The following is a 20,955-nucleotide window of genomic DNA, read 5'->3' on the forward strand; positions in this document are numbered from 1 at the left end:
GTGGGACAGGAAGAGTTCGCGATCACGACAAGCAATTAACCTGACTAGTTACATTTCAGGTACCTAACTGATGTCGAGGTCATCGCCACAAAATCTCACTGGGCCAAAGCATACATGGCCTGCGCGAGCTCCTCCGGGCTTCTCTTCCTCAAAAAATCCTCCCAACTCTCAGCCTTGATCTCGCGGTACTTGCCATTGTCGGTCTCGGGGCCGACCAATGTCTGCCCGTTGAGCCAGTAGTACTGGTAGAACCTGTCGCTCAGTCAGCAAGAGTTTGCCCCTTAACACAAAGTAAACACTCACATCCTCATGTAGGCAAAGAAACCAGCTGGGTTCTCCGCCCTAGTCTTGTGCATCAAAACCTTGAGCTCCTCCAGCGAGCCCTGCCTCTCCAGCGCAGGCTTGAACCCGTACACCTTCTCAAACAGCTCAACGATCTCGTTAAGCGTCTTGCGATCACCGAGGACTGTCCTCTGTGTTAGCAACCATCTCCAGCCCATTCACATCGATCTCAGTCAAACTCACATCTCTTCACCCCCACCGCCTCCCGATCCGCCACCACAGCAGCCGTAAACTCAGCAGCATTCTCATAACTCGTCCCCTCCCACACCTCCGTCCCTTCCCCCCAAAACCTGATACTTTTGGTTTCCGGGTGCCAAATCCCATAAAACTGGCTCAAGATGGCGTCCATAAACCCCCCGATAAGCACGTGCACCCCTTTGACTCTGCCCCCTCCGGCAGCCTTCTCGTCCAGGTACCCCTTGATCTTGATCATCGGGTCCTTGGGAAACAGCTCCCCCAGCTTGAGCTTGGTGTAATCCAACGACCAATCACTCGCCACATAGCGGGTGACAGTACCAGACTCCTCACAGGCGTCGATGAGGGTTTGTTGCCCTTCGATCATGAGGTTATCGTCACCCAAGTAGGCGCAGATGACGACGTCGCAGCCTGTGACGAAGCGTTTGAGAGTTGTGGTGTCAAACGCCTCGCCTTGGAAGAGCTGGACGCGAGCGGAGGTGGTGAGGGGGGAGGGGAGCTTGGAGAGGTTGCGGCCATAACCGCGGACGGTGGTAGAGGGGTTGGCAAGAAGCTTGGAGGCGATGAGGCGGCCGAATTTGCCGGTTATGCCTGCGACTCCTACTGTTAAAGGGGAAGACATTTTGGTGTTTTGATGGGGAAGTGATGATGCAGGATGAGGCGATGGGATGGGATGGGAGGAAGAGTTACCCAGAACGGGACGAAAGAGGAATCATCTGTTAATCTACAGCTTGAATTCTACATGACGTCGGTACCCAAATACTCTCAATTGTTCCTGCCATTATCTGTGAGTTTCGACGGTCGATTTCTAAGCTCTCTGGGATGACCTGAGCGTCGGTGTCCGATGTTTACCGATGATTGCAAAATGGGTCCAGAGGGGCTCTCAGGGGTCGGGTTGGGTGACAAAGCCATGTAAGTGACCTCCACCACCGTCGATATATATTCAAGAAGTGTGCATTGAAGTTGAGTGAAAGCATCCCATTCAGCTCATGCAATTCCCACTCTAGACCGTCAACATGCCTCCTCGCACCCTCCTCATCACCGGCGCAACGGGCAAACAAGGCTCCGCCGTCATCGACGCCTTCCTCTCGCATCCCCTATCCTCCTCAGACCCCTTCACCGTTCTAGCAGTAACCAGGAACCCTTCCTCCCCCTCTGCCCTGCGCCTCCAAGCCAAATCTCCCTCCACCATCAAACTCGTCCAAGCCAACCTCGATGACCCCACCACCCTCTTCGCCTCTGCCAAAGCCTCCTCCCCAACAGGCACCATCTGGGGCGTCTTCGTCCAGCCCTTCCCCTCCAAAAACGAAGTCACTCAAGGAAAATCGTTCGTCGACCACGCCCTCAAAAACAACGTCCGCCACTTTGTTTACAGCAGCGTCGACAGGGGCGGAGACGAACATTCTTGGAATAACCCAACAGATGTCCCTCATTTCAAAAGCAAATGGGAGGTTGAGCACTACTTGCGGAAGAGCGCGACCAGAACCCTGGGCTGGACGATTCTGAGACCGGTGATATTTATGGATAACCTCTCTCCCGGGTTTGCGGGCAAGGTGTTCATGACTTTGCTGAGGGATACTCTCGGGCGAGATAAGCCGCTGCAGTGGATTGCCACAAGAGACATCGGCTTCTTTGCTGCGGAGGCGTTCCATAATCCGGAGGAGTGGAATAAAAAGGCGATGTGACTGGCGGGGGATGAGTTGACTTTTGAGGAGATGAACAGGGTCTTTGAGAGGGTGACTGGTAAGCCGGTGCCGACCACGTGGGGATTGTTGGGAAAAGGATTGAAGACGGGAGTGAAGGAATTGGGCTCGATGGTGGAGTGGTTCGCCTCGGAGGAGTACAGAGCTGATCTGCGAAAGGTCAAGGAGGTGAATCCAGGGATGGTGGGCTTGGAGGAGTGGCTGAGAAAGAGCCCCTTTGTCAAAGGGAAGTAAGTAGCGGAGGGTGGTTATATATATCGTACCCTCAGGGTCAACATGTTGGTAACTTGCAATATAATCTAAAAGCACGTTAGAAATCGATGTTGAATACTGCATAATCCTTGCAAAATGAACATACCAGACTCGAACGACCACTCGATGTAGGCCCGACCCTCCAACGACTCGCCGCATCGTGATGAACCATCTTTCTTTCTGGCTCAGGAAACGTCTTTTCTATGATGCTTAAGCCTCCTACCCCATAGCCGTATCCACAACCTCAAGTCTCTCCAGCTCGTGACCAAGCTGACCAGCCAGCATTCTTGCCACCGGGTGTGTCTGACTGAACCTTTGCAACATGTCAAAGAGATAAACAACATTGGCCCTGCTGCCCTCAAATCGGGTAAGCGCAAAGTCTTCAAGAAACACCAGCGATGTAATGTACGTTGCGTAGCCCTGGATCGGGTTCTTCAGTGCCTCGGTCAAGTCCTCCTCTCTGATTGATCGGATGATGGCGATGACTTGCGCAGCTGCAGCAAGCAAGTTGCTCCGGCCCTGCGCCTTAACAAAGCTTGCCTCGGTCCCCCGCCCTCCATCTTCGGCTGCTTTGCGTATTGCGGTCTTGTGAAGGCACATCAAGGCGGTACGTATCAGGACGTGGATAAAGATAGTATCTTGACACCCAATATTGGCAGGGAGGCGGAGATCTCGGGGTAAGCTGATGAGGAGGGCAAGCAGATCATTGCTAACGTCTTGCTGTTGAGCCCAATAAGATTCTAGGTTGTGCTCGCCCTGCGCCTCTGGCCGAGGCTCGGTAGTCTCCAAGTCCACAGCTCGATAAAAGAGATGAGCTGCGAGAGCACGTGCTCCCAGACGCGAAACGGGTGGTAACCTCTCTCGCAATGCCTGGTGTAAAGTGTTTGTGTGTTCTTGAGGCATCTCCTCGCTACCGCTCGTGAAGGCTTCCTCTGGTTGAGGAAGCAGCGTGTGCACCATCCGGTCGTCAATAATGGAAGGCAACGCTGAGGTTGCGAAAACTAACCGATCTGCAGAGTAAATCACCCACCAGGTTCTGCGGCGCTCCTCCATCTCAATCCAGTCGAGGTGTCGCGAAGACGGCGGCTCAAGATGAGACTGAAACAGAGATGGTGGCTGTGGACCTCTGTCGAGTTGGTGCAGATTAAGGATCTGAGCGATCCTGATACTCTTCCCCAGGCTGAGGGAAGCGCGAGAAAACAGTGTGCTTTGAGCCTCGAAGTTGGCCATGAGCACCCAGCATTGGGCATGAGCTAACATGAATGCATTTGGTTCCTGGCCTTCTGTTAGTTGGGGAGTTCCACGGCCGAGATGCAGGTAAAGCTGACCTTGGCTTCATCCTGCTCGGCAAGTTTGCGAGCACGACGGTACAAAGACATGGCTAAGGAGGCATGTGAAGGGTCGGTACTCGCTCCAGTTGCCATGATCACCAATTGGAGGAACAAAGGTGGCTGACGAGAAGGAACATCTGATCGCGAGGATTCTAAGTAGCGAGAAGGGTGTATCATCGGGGAACAGTGATAGCCATTTTTGAAGTATAAAGTGGTACTGTAGGCTAGGTTGTTAGCCATTTGGATCACATTCGGCACTACAAGAGATGCGCAGCACTGACAGTTCCTCAATCAAGTCGCGTGACAATGGGGCATCGTCTAGCTCCGTAAGTTCCAGTTCGCTATTGGCAAGCCAGTCAGCCAGCTGTTGACGTTGTTGACTTCGAGGCTCTCCGACATCTCGTCCTTCCTGACTCGTAGCCTCGCTCAGCCATGATTGGTCCGCACTTGACCCCACGGGGGAAGAATAGACGACATTCGACGAGACGGCTGTTCTGACCGTCTGCGGTAAATTGCAGCGGTCTGCATCAGCCGAATGTCTGATTGTTCTGAGCTGGTCCTCGAGTTGGACTGGTGTGCGCGATGGCGGTTGTTAACACAATGGTTCGGAGAGGTCGCATTGTCCGACAATGTCCGATGAGAGGCTCACTTACACAATTTAGCTTCCAGATCGCGAAACTGCTTCCGCTTGCCCTGGCCTGACTTTCTGGAACTTGGATAAACGCAATCATTACGCAGGCTCGTACATCGACGGCAAACTGGTAGGTTCCGGTCACATTTTTGCTTTCTATCGCGACACGATGTGCATGATAGCCGGGCCAAAGAAGTTGTGGATGTTGGGATCGCTGTGTCGGTAGGATGCTCAGAGTCGTCCATGAGCGTCGGCGCAGCAGCGGAACCCATCGGACTTTCCCAGATGATTTACATATGCGTGACCTCCTGGAGCAGTCGGCACTCGAAATTTCCGGCGATGACAATGGCAAACGATCGGAAGACTACAAGGAGTGTCTGAACAATAATTGTCGGCGTCTCGGGACGTTTGTCAGCAAGCACAGACCAAACTGCTGAGGAGCCTGCCTTAACCCTAACCTGAATTCTTTGTACGTTTTTGAAAACCACTGGGAGAAGGAAAGCAATGATGGCATGGTATTTTGAACCGACTATTTCCTCATGTTTTTGTGTGCTTTCCGTATCTCTTGATTTGCGTATGTAGTTTGGGAGGAAAGAAGGGTGGGAAGGGCCCATCTAGACTTTATGGCCTCTTGGGATACTTGATTCCTGTGGCTTTGAGGTTGTGGAAAGGCATCAACAGAAGTCCAAGACCCTTCAAAAGAAATTACGGCCTTGGAAGACATCTGAAAGACGACTCGGGGCTGTTGTCTCCTGTCCTTGGGGAAACCGGCTGGTCCCTGGATGAGGAAGATGGATATTGAGATAAGATGCAGCATGTCAGGGGTTCAATGCGGGGCAGAGCGCGGGGCATGTTTTCCATCTGAAGCCCCAAACACAGACAACTTGACTCTCGACAAAAACCCACAACAATCAACGACCTCACCATGTCCACACAAGCAGAGACCAAAGCCAAAGCCGAGGCACTCGTGCCAAAGTTCAAGTTCGAAAAGCTGCTGAATCAAGGTGTGTGCTTCGTATTACTCTCTACCATATCCACTTCCGCTATTCAACCACGTCCTAACCACCCACAACCTCAGACCAAGCAGGCCGCCGAACCTCCCTCCTCGGCACAATCGACTCTCTCCCCGCCCTCCTCATCCTCGAGCGTGCCCCCTTCCCATCCTCCCCCGATTACCTCGCCTCAGTCCCGACCACCCTCCAAACTCTCAAGAACCTAGGTGCTAATGACATCTACCACTGGTACCTCGCCAATTCCTCATCCCAGAACCCATCCGACGAGACGGCCGACCTCAAGATCAACCTCATCCACCCCTGCACCGAAAAGCACATCAAGAAATACTCCAAACAGGGCGTCCGTCTCGTCTCCGAAACACCACAAATCTACCTCGAGCGTGTCAGGCCGTACATGCAAGCCCAGCGCGACGCCGGCCGTCTGAACTGGGTGTTCAATATTGTTGAAGGGAGGACTGAGGTCGAGGATGTCATCTACCGCACACCGTTCGATGCCGCTTCCCTCAACAAAGAAGGGTTCTTGTTGCTGCCCGACCTGAACTGGGACCGCCAGACACTCGATGCGCTGCACTTGCTGGGTCTGGTGGAGAGAAGAGACATTTGGTCCTTGCGCGACCTGAAAAAAAAACACATCCCTTGGCTGAACCACATGAAGGAGAAGTTCATCGAGGCAACGACAAAGGTGTACCCAGCCATCGAGGCTGACCAGCTGAAACTCTATGTCCACTACCAGCCCACATATTACCACTTTCATATTCACATTGTGCACGTGCAGCTCGAGGCGGGCGCCACGCAGGCGACGGGTAAGGCGGTTGGATTAGATAGCATTATATCGCAGTTGGAGACGATGGGTGGCGGGGACGAAGCGGGCATGGACCGGGCTACAATGAGCTACACTCTGGGCGAGGCCAGCGATCTGTGGGTCGAGGTGTTCGAGCCGCTCAAGCGCGCCGGTGGTAAAGCTTCTCAATCGCAATGACGAGGTCATTGACGCTGGAACCGTGGGGGCATTCCTTCCATCGGCCGTTATCGCGGACGCAGTAGATCTCCTCGTTGAGGCGGACGGTGCAGCTCTTGGTCACGCCGGCCGCCGAGGTTCTCCTGACGCTGCTTCTGAGCATACCCATCCCATAGGCGCCATCATCCTTAGTGGCGCACTCGTTGAGCTTGTCAAAGTCGATGGCATGCTCGAGGGCGCAGTCCTCGATCAAACCGCGCTGGGGGATGTGGCGGTAGTCCTTAGTTAAGCACATGACGAACCCGAGATAGGTCTTCGGGTCTGGGTAAAGGCTTTGGGCGCAGAGCTCAATGATGTTGCCGAGGCCTGGAGACATTGCCTGTTAGTCTTTGGCGCGCTAGATGTTTAGCACAAGGGTAAACATACACTCCTCTGCGCCATGCTTGCAAGCCACTCCGTCATCGTGTTCGGTTGGTCTGTGGTACACTGTGTCAGGGTCTGTCCATCAAGGTGCGCATGCCACAAACGGTGAGGCAAATAGGGGGGGTGGAGGTGTAGCGTACCGGCCGATGAACGAGAGGGTAAAGTTGACCTTGTCGAGAGTTTTCTGCATGACAGGGAGAACGAGATCGCGGAGGCAGTCCTATACCGGAGACAAGGGGTTAGCCGCTGAGCTGAGTTTCCACGTCGGCATCAAAGCAAACAATACCTTCGCGTCAGGGCACTTGGACATGATATGCGCCTCAAGAGGAACCAACCCCCTTTTGACGCTAGGCTCCACCATATTGATTACCGTCTCAGGCGCCGAGGGTTGCTGAGCGGCATGGTGATGGGCGGTGTGTGAGTGAAGCGGGTGGTTTGGGTTCTGCTGGAAGAAGCAGTAGATGAATCCGACAACGACAAGATATGCGACAGCGAGGAGGAAGCGTCCTGGGCTGAGGCCGCGACGCGGTGGGATGAGCGGCATTCCGGGGTTGCCAGCGGGGTATTTCTCGTCCATCCCCATCTTTGGTGGTGATGTTGATGAGATGATGTATACAAAAAGATGCAAGATAACGGATATGGTTGCAGGTGATTTGGGTTGCGGCGCAGTGCTGGCTGGTGGTTGTCTTGGCTGAGGATGCGAGGGGAGAAGAAGAAAATTGGACTGGACGCCAAGTGCCAAGGTTGGGGTTTTTGGAGAGCTAATGATGTGGGGTGGTTTAGCTGTTGAGACTTGCAGTTGTCAGTCAGTCAAGACGGGATGTTCTGGTTGATGGAAGTGCTTGACATCAAGATACTGGAGAGATGCCACCAACCCGAGTCGCATCACAAAGCTAGGTATCCGGAAGTCTGGAGGCTGACACGGGACAATGGAGCTCAATCATGTGAACCAGCGGACGTGGATCCGGCAAACTCCCCGTTCCCACGGGCGGCATTCCAGCGTTCCACATCTCTCCACTTGCCCTGATCGTCCATCAACTCCGCAAACGACTGTGGAACATCTATTTGCGAAATATAAGATACCTTTATTCGATCGGGATAATAAAGAATTTCAAAATAACAATTCGTAGAGGCTTCGCGCTTTCCCAGCGGCTTGACAGTTCGAAATCCATGTGTGGGGATCACTACTCCATAACTTGGTGAAGCAACTTCACCGGCTGCTTGCAGCTTAGGGATATCTTCAATTTCCAACATCAGATGGCAGACTATTTAGTCGTGATATCGTTGGGGATCATATTCTCGATCCTTTTACATTTAATAACCATTGGAGTTGACATTTCCATCTTAACTACTTCTGATATATCACTTTTACAATAACCCCAGAGGTTAAGGGGTGGTTGAGAGTTTGTTCATAATACTACAGGGTTAGGGTTTCTATCCCCTAGTCTTCACCCCTTTTCAGTGACCGTGACTCACTTACAACTCCTCATCCAGTCTCCAATAAATAGTCTCATTGCAACTCTCATCGATGAAGATATTTTTAATCTTCAAATAAACATATTTACTATCAAAATTTATGTCACAAGCCAGTTACGATGTCCCCCTCCCGCAAGCTCATCTCCTCCGGCTCCCGGTTCGAGGCTCGGATCGGGTACTCCCGAGCTGTAGTCCAGGGTGACATGGTTTTTGTATCTGGATGTACTGGGTAAGATAGTTTTGCTTTTTGTAGAACAGCATCTTTGTCACATTAACACATCACCACATCACCACATTACCACATCAACACACACATTCTCACATTACCACATCAACACATTACCACTTTTACCATTTTACCTACCTCCCTGTCTAAACTTTCCACCGTTCACATACTAACCACGGCATGTCATCAGCTACGACTACAAAACAGGCCTCATCTCCCCCAACGTCGTCGACCAAGCAGAGCAAACCTTTCAAAACATCGCCGCTGCCTTGGCCGAAGCAGGCGCTGGGATGCAGGATGTTGTGAGAGTGAGATACATCCTGCCAGACAGGAAAGAGTTTGAAAGCACCTGGTTGGTCTTGCAATTCCCTTCTTGGAAACTGCAGAGGTTAAGCAACTGACAGAAAAGCAGGCCTGTACTCCAAAAGTGGCTGGGCAATGTGAGACCTGCCGCTACCATGATCCAGGCTGGGTTGATGGAGGAGGTGATGAAGATTGAAGTTGAAGTCACCGCCAAAGTGGACAGGTAAAGACGTTGCTAGCAGAGCGCATTAAACCAAAAGAATTACGGAAAAGTCCATGCCCAAGTCCACCCGAAAACTCCAAGCTCTTTCCTACAAATGGGTATCGTCATTACGTCCGTCATTACCATTACTTGGGAACCCCCTTACCCGGCGCGTCAACGACCACCACCAGTTCCCCGTTACCCCCCTGGCCAGCCACCGTCCCGTCCCCGGCCCTCTCATTCTGCAAGACCTCCTCCACCACCCGCTCTCCGCTGACTGCCTCCCCGTCCGCCTCCCCTTCCTTCTTCTCCCCCTCCCCCTCAGCCTCTTCTTTCTCCTTCTTCTCCCTCTCCTCTCTGCCTCGTTTATGACAATACCACAGCACAAACAGCAACAGGAAAACAGCCACGCTCCACAACGCGCTTGTTCCCGCCAACATGGGAAACTTGGTCTTGAGCGCATTCAAGATGGCCTTGAGCATGGTCTTGATCAACGCTGGGGTGAGCGCCAAATCACTCAGGTTCTTTGGCATAAAGAACTTGGCTGCCCCCTTCAGCCCCTCGTCAGCATTAATCCTGGATTTATCCAGCCCCTGCGCTTCCGCGGCCATGGCTAGAATTTCCGGGGCAAGGCTAGAGGTGAGCTTCTTGGGAAGCTGAGTCACTAGCTTTTGGAGAGACGAAGGCAGCTTCTCAAAGGTCTTGGTGAGGATATCATTCCGGCCGTCGAGGAGGGAGACAAGGTCGTCAACTGCTGTGGGGACACCGTTGGCGAGATCCTTGAGAATTTGGACAAACGGCCGAACCAGTAGGTCTTTTGCGTCTGAAGAGATGGAGCCCGAAGACGACAGGTTGAGCTTGTCTAACAAGCGAGAGAGGTCGGCCCATTCCTTCTCGGCCGATTCCGGCTTGGTTGTGCCCTCGGTCGCGGGAACGGCGAGGTTGTCCGGGGTTGATGAACCCTGCTTCTTGGAGCGCGTGAACATGCGGGACAGGCGCGATGGCTTCTTCTCCTTCGACTTGGTGTTCTGGTTATCCTTTCCATCAGCCTTTGTATCTGCCGCGTCGATAGCAATCTCCTCTGGCCCAGAAGGTGACTCTTGTTCTGGCGCCTTGGGTATCGTTGCCAGCTCGGTATTCTTGTCCTTCAACACCAGAGCCGTATCGTTGGGGTTGGAGGCCGAGCTGGCGCCGAACAGCTGGAACGTCTCGCTCTTGTCATCCCAATCCCACGTCAACTCGGGGGTTTTCGATCGAGGCGGCAGCGCCGGCCGAGGTCCCTCTTCCTCCGCGCCAAAGCCAGTGCGCGCAACGAGTCGCTCGAGAAACTGCTCATCCTCGTTGTCGAGGATGGGAGCCACTGGGATTCGCTTGCCGTTGTCGTCGGATGAAAGTGACGATACTGAAACCCGGGGAGCGGCCGATGGCGTCAAGACGACTTTCGCGTTGCCATCACCACCCTCCTCGGCCTTCTTCTCCTTCTCCTTTGACTTTTGCCTCCATGGAAAATCCGGAGCCATGTGTGCGGTTGCGTGTACGTGGTGAGTTGCACTGGGATGACGTCTTGGCGTCAGTGGTGAGGGGCGGGATTGGAGGGAAGCTTTGGTGCCCGTGCTGTTGCGTTTGCTCGTACTCGGCTGAGGAAAGGCCGGGAGGGAAAAGATGGTGGATGTACGCGGCTCCGTGTTGAAACGCTTCACATACAGATTCGAGATCAGATGAACTCGAGCTGCTGCAGTTGACGTCTGGGTTTATTACCAGGCCTTTCCAAGCTTCCGGTTTCACTATAGGTAGGGGGTTCGTTAGTGTCGGCAGGAGGCCGCTTCGGAACCACACCAGCGGGAGATCTCAATCGAGATGTGCACAGCCACAGGGTGATGTCATGCAATTGGGTATCATCAAGAATTCTATGTAAATCCAAAAAAAAAAAAATCAGTCTTCAGCCTCTTCCTCGCCTGCATCTTCGGCAACCTCACTACGTCTCCCGCGTCTTCCGGCTCTTGATCTTTGGAATGCCGACCTGGATGTGATGGCCCTTTCCCCCACAAACTGAGATCCATCCCATTCCGTCTGACACTTCGGACACTTCCGGTCCGGCCTGGTCCTCCAAAAGTTGCCCTCGCAAACATCGTGCAGGCGAATTGTGCAGTCCACATTGTTACACCGCTGTCCGTGCGTCACGATCTCCTTGCACGCCTCGCAGAACTTGATATGCTGCCACTCTTCTTCTTCGTCGTTGTAGGTGGCAACAAGCCAGGACCACAGCTCAACCAGGGCTCTCGTGCTTAGGCTGTAAAACCCGTCCCTGCTCTTCTCCAACCACCCCTCGGCTACCAGGTTCGATAGTAGCGCGAGCACTTCGGAGTGTTTGAGTCCCCGAGTGGCTGACTGACTGCCTTCCGCATCCTCACCATTGGCGCCGTTGACATGTCCATTCCCCATACTCTGCCGAGAGGGGCGTGATACCTTCAGTGCCTGTGCCTCATCCACAGCCATGACCTCCATGCGGGGCGTGTTGTACGTCTCAAACATGGCGTCGAGCAGCCTCTTGATGTATGCTACCTCTTCGGCCGAATGGACAGTGGCCATCTGGCTGGCTGGGTCGCTCTGGGTGTTGTAAAAAACCCAGACACGCTCGTCTCGGACTTGATCGCGCATATAGCGGATGTCATAGTCCAATGGCTCCACGGCCTCTCTCGCAGTTCGGATGGCATCTGTAAACTGGTCTAGAGTGATGGTTTCCGGGTCAACGGGCTCAAAGGTGGTCTTTGACTTGAGGTCGGCCAGCAGTTTCTTGCCTTGTTTCAGCGTGAGGGTGCCTTGTGCCATGAAGTTTTGAAGAAAAGAACGGTGGAGGTCATTGTACCCGGCTGGAAGAGGTGGCTCCCAGTCGATCTCCATTGATGAAGCACTGTAAGTAGAGTGGGCGTGGATTCGGTTGGTGGAAAGACGAGGTTGTCGTCTGTCGGCTTGTGAGAGAGAGAGAGAGAGACTGCAGTGCTGATGGAGTGGCGAGCTGCAGGTTTCCAAACGACTGCAACCAGAGCGCGTTCTTTCCCGCGATTTTTGGCGTTGCGGGATGTCAGCCACACCCTGCAAAAGTGGTTGCAGTGGACCGAATTGATGGCCTTGCGAGGAAGGTGCACGGTCCATTTTGTCGGGCACGGGTCATATATGCCTTTTCCATCAGCGCCATCAGCGCCATCAGCGCAATATTTCGAACCGAGCTCACCTCACCAACAACCAACCCCCATTTTCACCCACGCCCATGGGCACTATCTCCCATTATCACAATCTAGACCTCCCTCTTTTGGAAAATCACAGGCTTCCAATCTTGCTCTAATCTTCTAATCCCGAAGCTTGAAGTTCTTGGTATCTCTTGTTCGACAGCTGTTTGAAGCAGCTGTTTCGACACCCGCCTGTACCCGAGGTGCTCCCCCCGTTTCCACGTGGGTTCAAATCTCCGATACGCTGCTTTTTCTCCTCCCCCCCCTTCTACGATGGACCGTCTAGGGTAGCCTCGACGGGATTACGGCACACATGGCAAAGAGACAGATATTCTCCTCTTGTTCTCTTACCATACTCGTCACCTGCACTAGTAGACTGTCGTGCCTGTGTGGCTCAACTGCCGCGGCCACAGTCGTCCGATGTGTGCTCCTCAGATTGGGAACGGCTTCACCTCTAGCGTTTCGGAGAACGCCCCTCTTTTCGGAAACCGGTAAGCGGCAGGGGGTTCGTGACATCGTCTCACGTTGGCAGGGGCGGCATCTCTCTTTTCCAGAGCTTGGCTCACCAGATCCCCTCACCCTCAGCCTGTTTGGATCTCGGGCCATGGAGCTGTTATGGATACAGGGTCTGGATTCACTTGACGTTCTGTTTCCACCTCTTTATCACGGTATCAACTGACAATTCCCTCAAGAGTTATTATATCTCCACTACCGTCGTTCTCGAGTCTGGACTTTCGGGCTCGGCTCCAACTCCGTCGGAATCCACTCAAACCTCACACGCCAACCACCCGTTGAAGAACAGAGTCGCAACGACAAGACGGATCTGCAGACTGCAGCCGACCCTCCTTCCCATATGCGTCTTCTTCACCCTTATGTCCTTCCTGCAAGGCCGGGGTTGCTTGCTGCTTCTGATCTCCGAACGTGAACAGGGTCGCGCCGGAGCAGACCAAATGCTTGTGATAAAGCTGCGGAGGAGCTACAATAAACGATCAAAGCGCTACTCTCCACATCAAGCCACTAGTCCTCTTTCGCCATTCAGTTCCTGAAGGGCTTGCTTCTCGATAGCGTCTTTTGCAAATCACGAAGGTCCTTTTGGATTGCGCTCGGACGCTCGGATCCTGGTAGCGATACATCGCCCATCTCGTTCTCTCACAAAGCGCACCTGTAAGGGCACGACATCGTAATCGGCACGCAGCTTCCTGTAACCATATTCAGCTGCTCGCTTCTGGACCTGCCCATCATGCCCAGAGACGGAACTGTGGAAACGGGGGTGGTTGAGGGGAGAGGAGGGCGAGAAGTTGGGTGTTTGGGCCTCTCCACGTTTTCCAGGGGTCACTGTGTCACGCTCACTGTCACCCAAGCTAGCCCGAGGCCATGGCTTTCTCGATTTATCCACAAGATCCCCCTCCTTGGCGTCGCCCTGTCTGCATGATAACGCGTCTTGATCCGCAGTCTCAACCTTGGTCCTGGTGTTTGTTTCTTCTTTTTCTCCATTCCTGTGCAACCTCCAACCCCTTGACGTACCCGGCGCTGCCGACAACACCTTCAAGATGGCTCAACTGCCGTCCGAGGTCATGGGCCAGTGTGTTGCTATTCTTCTCTACAGCTGGTTTTGCCTGGCCGTCGGCTTGTTCTTGCTGTGGATCGTGTGGGTTCATGATGAGCGCACGAGCTGTGAGTGCTTCACTGTCGTGGAGATATCAGCCAACGAGAGAGAGACTAACCAAGCTCAGATGTCATCATGCTGGGGTCTTTCATGGTCTTGCACACATTTACCTCAATCATCCAGCAGATACACACCATCGCCTGGTGGAACGATATCAAGACGGCACAATGGCAGAATGTCGTTGCCAATGTGGGGAATCCTGAGCTCAACATCACGGGTGCATCAACCGGTCTGGATTTAGTGCTGTTTTACATTCGTGGGTTGCTTTGTGGTCGACTACCGGGAGCGCATACTGATGGTTGCACAGAGTACTATTGCTACAATGTAGAATCACTACTCATTGTCTTTTGGGCTGTAGAGCTGGCCAACAGTATCTTCCAGCTACGCATCGCCAAAATGTACCGGTTCCACGCCTCTCTGATTGCCAAGGGTACCGCGGCCGTGATTCCGGCCGTGTTTATGGTTTTGCTTCGGTTCAGCAAGATTCAGGCCAGTACCGTCGGGTTCCTGATCTTATCCAGCGGAATCAGTACGTTTATAAGCTTTCGTAGTCTACTGAAGAGCACTTGCTAACAAGCCCCCAGTGATCGCTTGCTTCCTGGCCGGCAGCTTGATTTTGTTGTCGATTCTTGGCAAATACATTCACTCGCGGGTAATGGTGTTGTCATGGGACGTTCGGTATGGGCGCTCAACGAACACTGGTGGAGGCACCTCGGATGGAACGAATCCAACCAGTAGCTCGCAGCCAAAGCCTCCGTTGCCGAAGAGGAAGAATATCTACGACAGGTGGTTGGTGTTGCGGTTCACCGTTGCTTTCATCGCCTTGAGGTATGTATACCATCACATCATGGACTGCGAGCACAGAGAACTGACAGACAACGCAGCCTTTTTCAACTCGTCGTTGTCATGTTCCAGCTCCGAGCTTCACAGACCAACTCGGTTGAAAATGTCCCGGCAGAGCCGGACCTGAGTGCCGAGAGAGCCGTTACCGACTTTGTTCTTTACATCCCTGGAGTTACGGCGCCGGTACTGGCTTATTTGGTGTTTGGAACAACGAGGACCTTTCGAGATTATGCCTGGTCCGTACTTGCGCCGCGGTGGTTGCAGGCGAAGCGAGAGGCACGCAAGCAGGCCAGGAAGAAGCCCAGCGTCGTGATCGGTGCGAGGGACTTGGCCATCATCAGCCAGGAGCAGGCAACCAAAGCGGGTCGTGATTTGGAATCAGGACGTTGTCATTACGAGGTCGGCGTCACTGCCGGGAGGGATAGGGCGAACAGCAACGCTGGGAGGGAAAGGTCATTTAGCAACGCCGGGAGGGATAGGGCGTATAGCAATGCTGGGAGGATGAGGGGGAACAGCATAAGGCTGCAGAACCTTAATTCTTCCCACAACCACATTGTGGGTGCGATGAAGGATAAGGACTCGGATGAGGATGAATGGCCGATTATGAAGCATGAGTCCATTCAGGTCACGACCGAAATCGACCGAAGCTCTGGCCACTCTAGTCAGTGGAAAGATATGATGGACAAGGATCGGAGGATATGATGGAGAAGGATCGGAGGATGGTGATGAACCGGGAGCAAAGGGAATGGCGTTTTGGTTTCGTTTGTTTTTTAATGATACCCTCGTTGCGCCTGACAATGATACGATTGACTGGATGACATTTCGTTGGATGTCTGATAATTTCTTCCGAGCTGCTCCGTTTTATCTGCAATAACCACGTCTTTTGGTGTTGTTTTTACTTTTTGCTCCCCAATCTTCCCAGTCTGACTGGTGCAACTAAACACAGGTTCGCAACGGCCAGAGCGAAGCAACATAGAAAAGTTAGACGCAGGGCGGCGGCGTAGCTCTGTACGACTTGATCCTGGTATGTCCCCTCCAAGTCCCTGATAGCCTCGACCGACTTTCTGACTTTGCTGATCACAGCCTCCTTTTCCGGTCCGCTGACGAATTCCTGGAGGTGATACCACAGCGAGTTTTGCACGACAAGCGATGAGCAGGCGACTCCGAGAATGTTACCTGTGCTTCTCCACAGCATCAGGGTGCTGGTCACGACAGCTTGCTCGTGCTGCTTTGACGCGGCGAGCACAGCCATGAAGCTTCCCGGGAACTGGAAACCTTGGCCTGCCGACGCCGGCACGAGACAGAGCATGTAAACCCATGTCGGCCAGCCCCTTTCCATGCTGAACAAGCAGAACAGTCCGGCTATGACGAGCGTTGCGCCTGTGATGAGCGGCCACTTCATCCGGCGGGACCAGGTGATCAAGAAGCCGGCTGTCATTCCGCAGAGGGCCTGGACCGCGGAGCAGGTTACCAGGCGGAGGCCGGACTCTGTAGCCGAGGTGAGGAGGACGCCTTGGAAAAACAGCGGTCTTTTTTTTTTTTTTTTTTTTTTGTCAGCTGAGAATTCAAAGACAAGAGAGACAAAAGATGCTTACACGTTAAACAGTATCGCCGCCGCCAACAATGCCGAAATATGGCTCGACACCATCAGGTTCATGTGCGGCGCCTTGAACACCAGATGAAGCGGCATGATCGGGTTTCTAACCCATCCCTCCACCCACAAAAACACGGGGAACACCACCGCAAAGCACATCAACGACCCTACCACAACCGGATGGCTCCAAGGAAGAACGTTTCCCCCCAGCCCAACCCCCAACACCAACCCCGTCACGCTCCCCGCCAGGGTCGCGGCTCCCCAAAAGTCAAACTCTCTCAACGCCTGCTGTATCGTCACCTTCTGTTTCCCGTACAGTCCTAAATCACCGGGGATCACCAACCCGCTCACTCCCACACAGATGATCAGAACAGGAACCTGAACCCCAAACTCCCACCTCCACCCCAGACAATCCGCCATCAGACCCCCCAGACCCGCCCCCATCATGGACCCGACACCAAAAGTAACATTCAACAAGCTCTGATATCTAGGCCGGATCTCGATAGGCACGACATCAGACATGATGATGCTCCCCAGCGTCATCATCCCCCCCGCTCCGAGGCCGCAGACTGCTCGAGCCAGGATGAACTGGAGCATGGACTCAGCAACGGCGCACCATAGCGTCCCCAAGGAGAAGACGGCAGCGAGGATGAGGTAGGGTGTTTTCCTGCCAATCGCATCCGACAAACCCCCGACCAACGGCTGAAAAGAGGTCTGGGTGAGCAGAAAGGAAGTCGAGAGCCAGGAGGCAGAGTTGGCAGAGCGAAAGTGGGAGGTTATCACCGGGTGGGAGGAGGCCATGATTGTGCCATCGAAGCAGATTATCAGTTCTGCGTTGTCGTTAGGATTTTTCAGGTACGCTTAAGCTGGTTGGGGGTTGGGTAGGAAGACGACGGGCTGAGCTTACGGGAGAGAATTATCTGGCCGAACAGCAGCCAGAAGCGGGGCCGGGAGAGGCCGGAGAGGTAGGGGGATTTGCTTGGAGCGCTTGACGGGAGGAGGGGGGTGGACTCGGTTGTTTTGGGCTGGAAGGGAAACGAGGAGGAGGCCGAGGAGATGGTGGTGCTGCTGCTGGGAGTGGAAGCATAGTGAGGACGGGGGATGCGAAAAGGGGGTTGTTGCGGTCGAGAACCGGGGAGGAAGAGGTCGAATGGGTTGGTGGTTTCATCGTCGCTGGAGTCGTCAGACGAGGAGAGAGATTCTGACGATTCAGAGTCTTTGTCGCTTTCCCAGGGGTTCTTTCGGTAGAGGCACACCTCACGGTGCGGCGGTCTTTCCTGAGAGCTCATGATGTTTGCATTCACACCATCGACAGATAGACAGACAGACACAAAAGAAACCACAAATATTCACACTCAAGTCACACTACATATTTTAGGTATTCGTACAACTCAATAAACTCCGTTAAACCCTTCCTCCCCTCAACCCATCTCCGATTCTCGGTGGCGGCTTTGTGTGATATTTGTATGGCGTTATGCATCCAAACCCGCACTAACACCATGACGCCTTCGCCCTTGCTTCCTGTCGTTCGGTTGCGATGCGGCGCCGACGATACATATCCCCCCCACACACCAGTCCCACACCATACCTACCAAAACTTGCCTCTCATCACCTTTGTCCAATCACCTTGCGCCCTCTCAGCTACCACGTTAAGGGTGCAACTTTTCAACTTACATCATGCAGAGCCACCCCTCTTCCGCAGTGAAATAGGACGAATGACCAATATTCCGAGACTGCATTCTTGGATGTATGACATGTATGTGCGGGGATATCCCAGATGGGTGCTGTCAACAAGGTGAACGGTACGGCCTTTGAAGATAATTGGAGGCCTTTGATGTTAAAGACAGACGGAGATGTGACACAGACAGTTTCACACATATCAACGACGACCCAAGGGATCAATGATCAAAATAAGGCTTTGAAAAAGTCACAATATGCGTAGGAAAATCGATTTGATGCCTCCCTCAACACCAAACACGCCTTCCTCAAATGCAACTAGGCCTGGTCTGCATGAAAAAGGCCCTCCTATATCCCCAGGACGCCTGTAACCTCTTCAAAGAGGCCTATCTAGCAAACAAATGGGCCTCAAAAACGTCTAGATACGCGCAGAAAGAATCTAATTAGGTCTCCAAAGAACCTCGGTACGCCTCAGATGACAGAACAGCATGCCTTAAAAAGACATCAGGTACACATGCTGGCCAAAGCAGCAGGCACCAAAACACCGGCGCCAGTGATACCGCCATCGTGGCAGGGATGCAAGACCACACGAATAGGGGCTTTCCCATCAAACTCCAACGCCAAAATCTTATCCAGATAGGCCTGTGTGTCGGCCAAGTAGTCTTGGAAGTGCTGAATGCACCCACCAGTGTATCCAACCACCAACTCAGTGATGTCCTTCTTCCCAATAGCACCAGGCTCCGGGATCTCCTCGGCACACATCAGCAAACCAATTGTCGAAGCAGCAATGATGCCGGCAGCTCTCTTCTGAATCGCCACGGCAATCTTGTGCAGGACGGCCTCAAGCGTCTTGGTCCACTCAAACTCGGGATGCTCGGCCGGGAACTCGTTGCTCAGCTGGTCGGCCATGCTACCCTTGGGGCTGTTGTGGTAATAGTGGCTCAAAAAAGTGGTGGTGAGGCCAAATCTCTGACGAAGCTTTCTTGGCAGCGTAGAGACAGACAGCTTGAGGACATTGATGCAGTAGTCAAGAAACATGATTCTGCCCAGCTCGCCCAGGTAGCGTCCGGCAGTCATGTACTCAAGAGGCTGGAAGCCGGGAATCTCTCCGGCCCTGTCAAGCTCCTCGTCCCACTTGTTGATCAGACCAAACTTGCGGAGAGGAGGCGCAGAGCCGTTGATGCTCCACTCGGTGTTGACAGCAATTTTGGCTGTAGCCACATCCTGACCGGGCAAGACGTTGATGGAAGCCGGGCGCTTGCTCTCATGCAGGGTAGAAAGCTTCAGGGGAATGGTGGCGTTGCAGCCCGTGCCGACAATGACGCCCATGGCCGCTTTCTGATGGGCTTTGGCGGGAAACTGGCAGATGAAAGAGACAAGAGTTGACACGGAATCGTTCGCAATCGCAGCAATCTTGATGTTCGGCATGTCAGCAGTCTTGTGCTTCTCATAACCAGTGGTCAGGTGGCCACCGAGATCCAGGTTAGACGTGATGGCAAAACCCTTTCCCATCGCCATCAGTTTGGCTTCGGACAGTGAGGTCTGGTGCATGGGGAAACTGAACGTGACACCCAGGGGAAGGTCCTGGTCAGGAGAAAGACTGAAGGCATCGCAGCCCTTGCGGACAACATGTGCAATGCGGTCGCCAATCCATGAGAACAAACTCTCCGAGTTCTCGTTCTTGAGACTTTCACCGATGGGCCAGGAGTGCTCGAGAAGGCGGTTCAACTTGCGGGAGGTGCTGGGCACGCCAGCGTCACCCACAATCAAATCGTGCTGAAGCTCGATGAACCCAACACGGAGGTTGGTTCCGCCACTAAGAAACGTTAATCCCAGCTCTCCGAAGTCTAACCGAACCAGGAGAGTGTGGCTTGGGTTTTCTTACATGTCAATGGCGAGGTAACTGTTTGGTGAAGATGAAGTGTCAGCATCTTGTTCTTCGCTTCGTCTGTGTATCAACCCCCGCACTTTATGCAGCTGCCGACCGGAGCCGACTCGTCCGTTACATTCGCCTAGAAGCAATACATCTCCTGCTCCTTTGGGCAACCTCAACCAAGATTGATGAGATGATAGACTTACCGACCGCTATCACTGCCGTCCTGGCCGGCGCTCACCTCGGGGGATAAGATCGATTCAGAGATTGGGGTGGGCAGGAACATGTCCGACGACTCGGCTGAGAGCTTGCCAAAGGTCGAGGCCATCTCGCGAGCGAGCCCAGAGAGTTTCTGGACATCGATAGCCAGTGGCTCGAGAAACTTGTCGATTTCAAGCGTCGAACCCATGTTGACAACTGTACAAAGGAAACAAGGGGGAGTACAGATGCTGCAGGAGAACGAGATGCTTCTAACACTTCGGGTAACGGCTGTCGATGGCCCAAGAGGAACCAAAACGTGCTGAATGCGTAAAGATTGTTGCTTGGAAAGAATTCAAAACAAAATAACCATGGGAAAGTCGCTAAGTGGCGGAGTGCTTCCCATAGCTGTTGGTAAACGGCAGGAGCGACAACGGACGGGCACCTTCGATATTCAAGAGCGACGGAATCTTCCCCCCCTGAAGCATTTGCCGCTAAGAGAGGGAAACAGAAACATATAAAAAAACACCTTCGAGTCTGCCAAAATATTGGCCTGTGACGAGCAATATTGAATACGCTGCCTCTTTGGGCTACATCAGCGTCCCAATGTCACGTATCATCGACTCAGCAGGCAGCATGTCGTGGAGGTTGCCTTTGGGGCCACGATCACCACAGCCAATCAGCGGTCTTGTTACACCTTGATGGCGTCCTTCAGCGCACCCACCTGTTCTGCCAGCAGGGGGTCGCCCTCAGCGTGCAACCACGGGAGAGGCACGACGACGTCCATCATCAAAACAGGAAACCTTCGGGAATTTCTCGATG

The 20,955-nt window shown here is 53.4% G+C and overlaps 14 protein-coding genes across 14 annotated transcripts; 6 read left to right on the top strand and 8 right to left on the bottom strand.

Moving 5' to 3' along the window:
* Positions 1–21: 21 nt before the first annotated feature.
* Positions 22–1,159, bottom strand: QC761_123550 (uncharacterized protein; the record flags this gene model as incomplete). The annotated part of the gene is made up of 3 exons (XM_062875619.1): positions 22–252; positions 304–466; positions 526–1,159. The coding sequence occupies 3 exons, from the start codon at positions 1,157–1,159 to the stop codon at positions 96–98; spliced, it is 954 nt and encodes a 317-aa protein (XP_062736204.1). The 3' UTR covers positions 22–95.
* A 385-nt stretch (positions 1,160–1,544) lies between these two features.
* Positions 1,545–2,474, top strand: QC761_0027180 (uncharacterized protein; the record flags this gene model as incomplete). The annotated part of the gene is made up of 4 exons (XM_062872188.1): positions 1,545–1,667; positions 1,849–1,892; positions 1,913–2,218; positions 2,261–2,474. The coding sequence occupies exons 1-4, from the start codon at positions 1,554–1,556 to the stop codon at positions 2,472–2,474; spliced, it is 678 nt and encodes a 225-aa protein (XP_062736205.1). The 5' UTR covers positions 1,545–1,553.
* On the bottom strand, positions 1,997–2,664 carry QC761_0027190 (uncharacterized protein; the record flags this gene model as incomplete). The annotated part of the gene is made up of 2 exons (XM_062872189.1): positions 1,997–2,455; positions 2,599–2,664. 2 exons carry the CDS (start codon positions 2,662–2,664, stop codon positions 1,997–1,999), a joined length of 525 nt encoding a protein of 174 aa, XP_062736206.1.
* Positions 2,665–2,711: 47 nt separating this feature from the next.
* Positions 2,712–5,074, bottom strand: QC761_123570 (uncharacterized protein; the record flags this gene model as incomplete). Its single annotated transcript, XM_062875620.1, has 4 exons — positions 4,477–5,074; positions 4,105–4,393; positions 3,821–4,040; positions 2,712–3,767 (listed from the first exon to the last, which is right to left on the bottom strand). The coding sequence occupies exons 1-4, from the start codon at positions 4,724–4,726 to the stop codon at positions 2,712–2,714; spliced, it is 1,815 nt and encodes a 604-aa protein (XP_062736207.1). The 5' UTR covers positions 4,727–5,074.
* Positions 5,004–7,825, top strand: QC761_0027210 (uncharacterized protein). The gene is made up of 2 exons (XM_062872190.1): positions 5,004–5,458; positions 5,533–7,825. The coding sequence occupies exons 1-2, from the start codon at positions 5,380–5,382 to the stop codon at positions 6,444–6,446; spliced, it is 993 nt and encodes a 330-aa protein (XP_062736208.1). The 5' UTR covers positions 5,004–5,379; the 3' UTR covers positions 6,447–7,825.
* QC761_0027220 (uncharacterized protein) lies at positions 5,466–7,969 on the bottom strand. The gene is made up of 4 exons (XM_062872191.1): positions 7,135–7,969; positions 6,989–7,068; positions 6,852–6,901; positions 5,466–6,791 (listed from the first exon to the last, which is right to left on the bottom strand). Exons 1-4 carry the CDS (start codon positions 7,429–7,431, stop codon positions 6,409–6,411), a joined length of 810 nt encoding a protein of 269 aa, XP_062736209.1. The 5' UTR covers positions 7,432–7,969; the 3' UTR covers positions 5,466–6,408.
* Positions 7,970–8,428: 459 nt separating this feature from the next.
* QC761_123600 (uncharacterized protein) lies at positions 8,429–9,190 on the top strand. Its single transcript, XM_062875621.1, has 3 exons — positions 8,429–8,553; positions 8,741–8,902; positions 8,963–9,190. The coding sequence occupies exons 1-3, from the start codon at positions 8,444–8,446 to the stop codon at positions 9,078–9,080; spliced, it is 390 nt and encodes a 129-aa protein (XP_062736210.1). The 5' UTR covers positions 8,429–8,443; the 3' UTR covers positions 9,081–9,190.
* An 11-nt stretch (positions 9,191–9,201) lies between these two features.
* Positions 9,202–10,575, bottom strand: QC761_123610 (uncharacterized protein; the record flags this gene model as incomplete). Its single annotated transcript, XM_062875622.1, has 1 exon — positions 9,202–10,575. The coding sequence occupies one exon, from the start codon at positions 10,573–10,575 to the stop codon at positions 9,202–9,204; it is 1,374 nt and encodes a 457-aa protein (XP_062736211.1).
* A 412-nt stretch (positions 10,576–10,987) lies between these two features.
* On the bottom strand, positions 10,988–12,208 carry QC761_123620 (uncharacterized protein; the record flags this gene model as incomplete). Its single annotated transcript, XM_062875623.1, has 1 exon — positions 10,988–12,208. One exon carries the CDS (start codon positions 12,206–12,208, stop codon positions 10,988–10,990), a length of 1,221 nt encoding a protein of 406 aa, XP_062736212.1.
* Positions 12,209–12,282: 74 nt separating this feature from the next.
* On the top strand, positions 12,283–13,207 carry QC761_0027260 (uncharacterized protein; the record flags this gene model as incomplete). The annotated part of the gene is made up of 2 exons (XM_062872192.1): positions 12,283–12,908; positions 13,008–13,207. Exons 1-2 carry the CDS (start codon positions 12,596–12,598, stop codon positions 13,205–13,207), a joined length of 513 nt encoding a protein of 170 aa, XP_062736213.1. The 5' UTR covers positions 12,283–12,595.
* A 625-nt stretch (positions 13,208–13,832) lies between these two features.
* On the top strand, positions 13,833–15,493 carry QC761_123630 (uncharacterized protein; the record flags this gene model as incomplete). The annotated part of the gene is made up of 4 exons (XM_062875624.1): positions 13,833–13,956; positions 14,016–14,477; positions 14,533–14,776; positions 14,833–15,493. The coding sequence occupies 4 exons, from the start codon at positions 13,833–13,835 to the stop codon at positions 15,491–15,493; spliced, it is 1,491 nt and encodes a 496-aa protein (XP_062736214.1).
* A 193-nt stretch (positions 15,494–15,686) lies between these two features.
* QC761_0027280 (uncharacterized protein) lies at positions 15,687–17,674 on the bottom strand (the record flags this gene model as incomplete). The annotated part of the gene is made up of 3 exons (XM_062872193.1): positions 15,687–16,320; positions 16,387–17,215; positions 17,293–17,674. 3 exons carry the CDS (start codon positions 17,672–17,674, stop codon positions 15,687–15,689), a joined length of 1,845 nt encoding a protein of 614 aa, XP_062736215.1.
* Positions 16,129–16,767, top strand: QC761_0027290 (uncharacterized protein; the record flags this gene model as incomplete). The annotated part of the gene is made up of 2 exons (XM_062872194.1): positions 16,129–16,290; positions 16,540–16,767. The coding sequence occupies 2 exons, from the start codon at positions 16,129–16,131 to the stop codon at positions 16,765–16,767; spliced, it is 390 nt and encodes a 129-aa protein (XP_062736216.1).
* A 606-nt stretch (positions 17,675–18,280) lies between the features above and the next one.
* On the bottom strand, positions 18,281–20,780 carry QC761_123650 (uncharacterized protein). The gene is made up of 3 exons (XM_062875625.1): positions 20,142–20,780; positions 19,948–19,965; positions 18,281–19,878 (listed from the first exon to the last, which is right to left on the bottom strand). The coding sequence occupies exons 1-3, from the start codon at positions 20,342–20,344 to the stop codon at positions 18,567–18,569; spliced, it is 1,533 nt and encodes a 510-aa protein (XP_062736217.1). The 5' UTR covers positions 20,345–20,780; the 3' UTR covers positions 18,281–18,566.
* Positions 20,781–20,955: the final 175 nt, after the last annotated feature.

The sequence above is a fragment of the Podospora bellae-mahoneyi genome, assembly GCF_035222275.1.
Source record: "Podospora bellae-mahoneyi strain CBS 112042 chromosome 1 map unlocalized CBS112042p_1.2, whole genome shotgun sequence".
In the NCBI taxonomy this organism is placed as follows: Eukaryota; Fungi; Ascomycota; class Sordariomycetes; order Sordariales; family Podosporaceae; genus Podospora; species Podospora bellae-mahoneyi.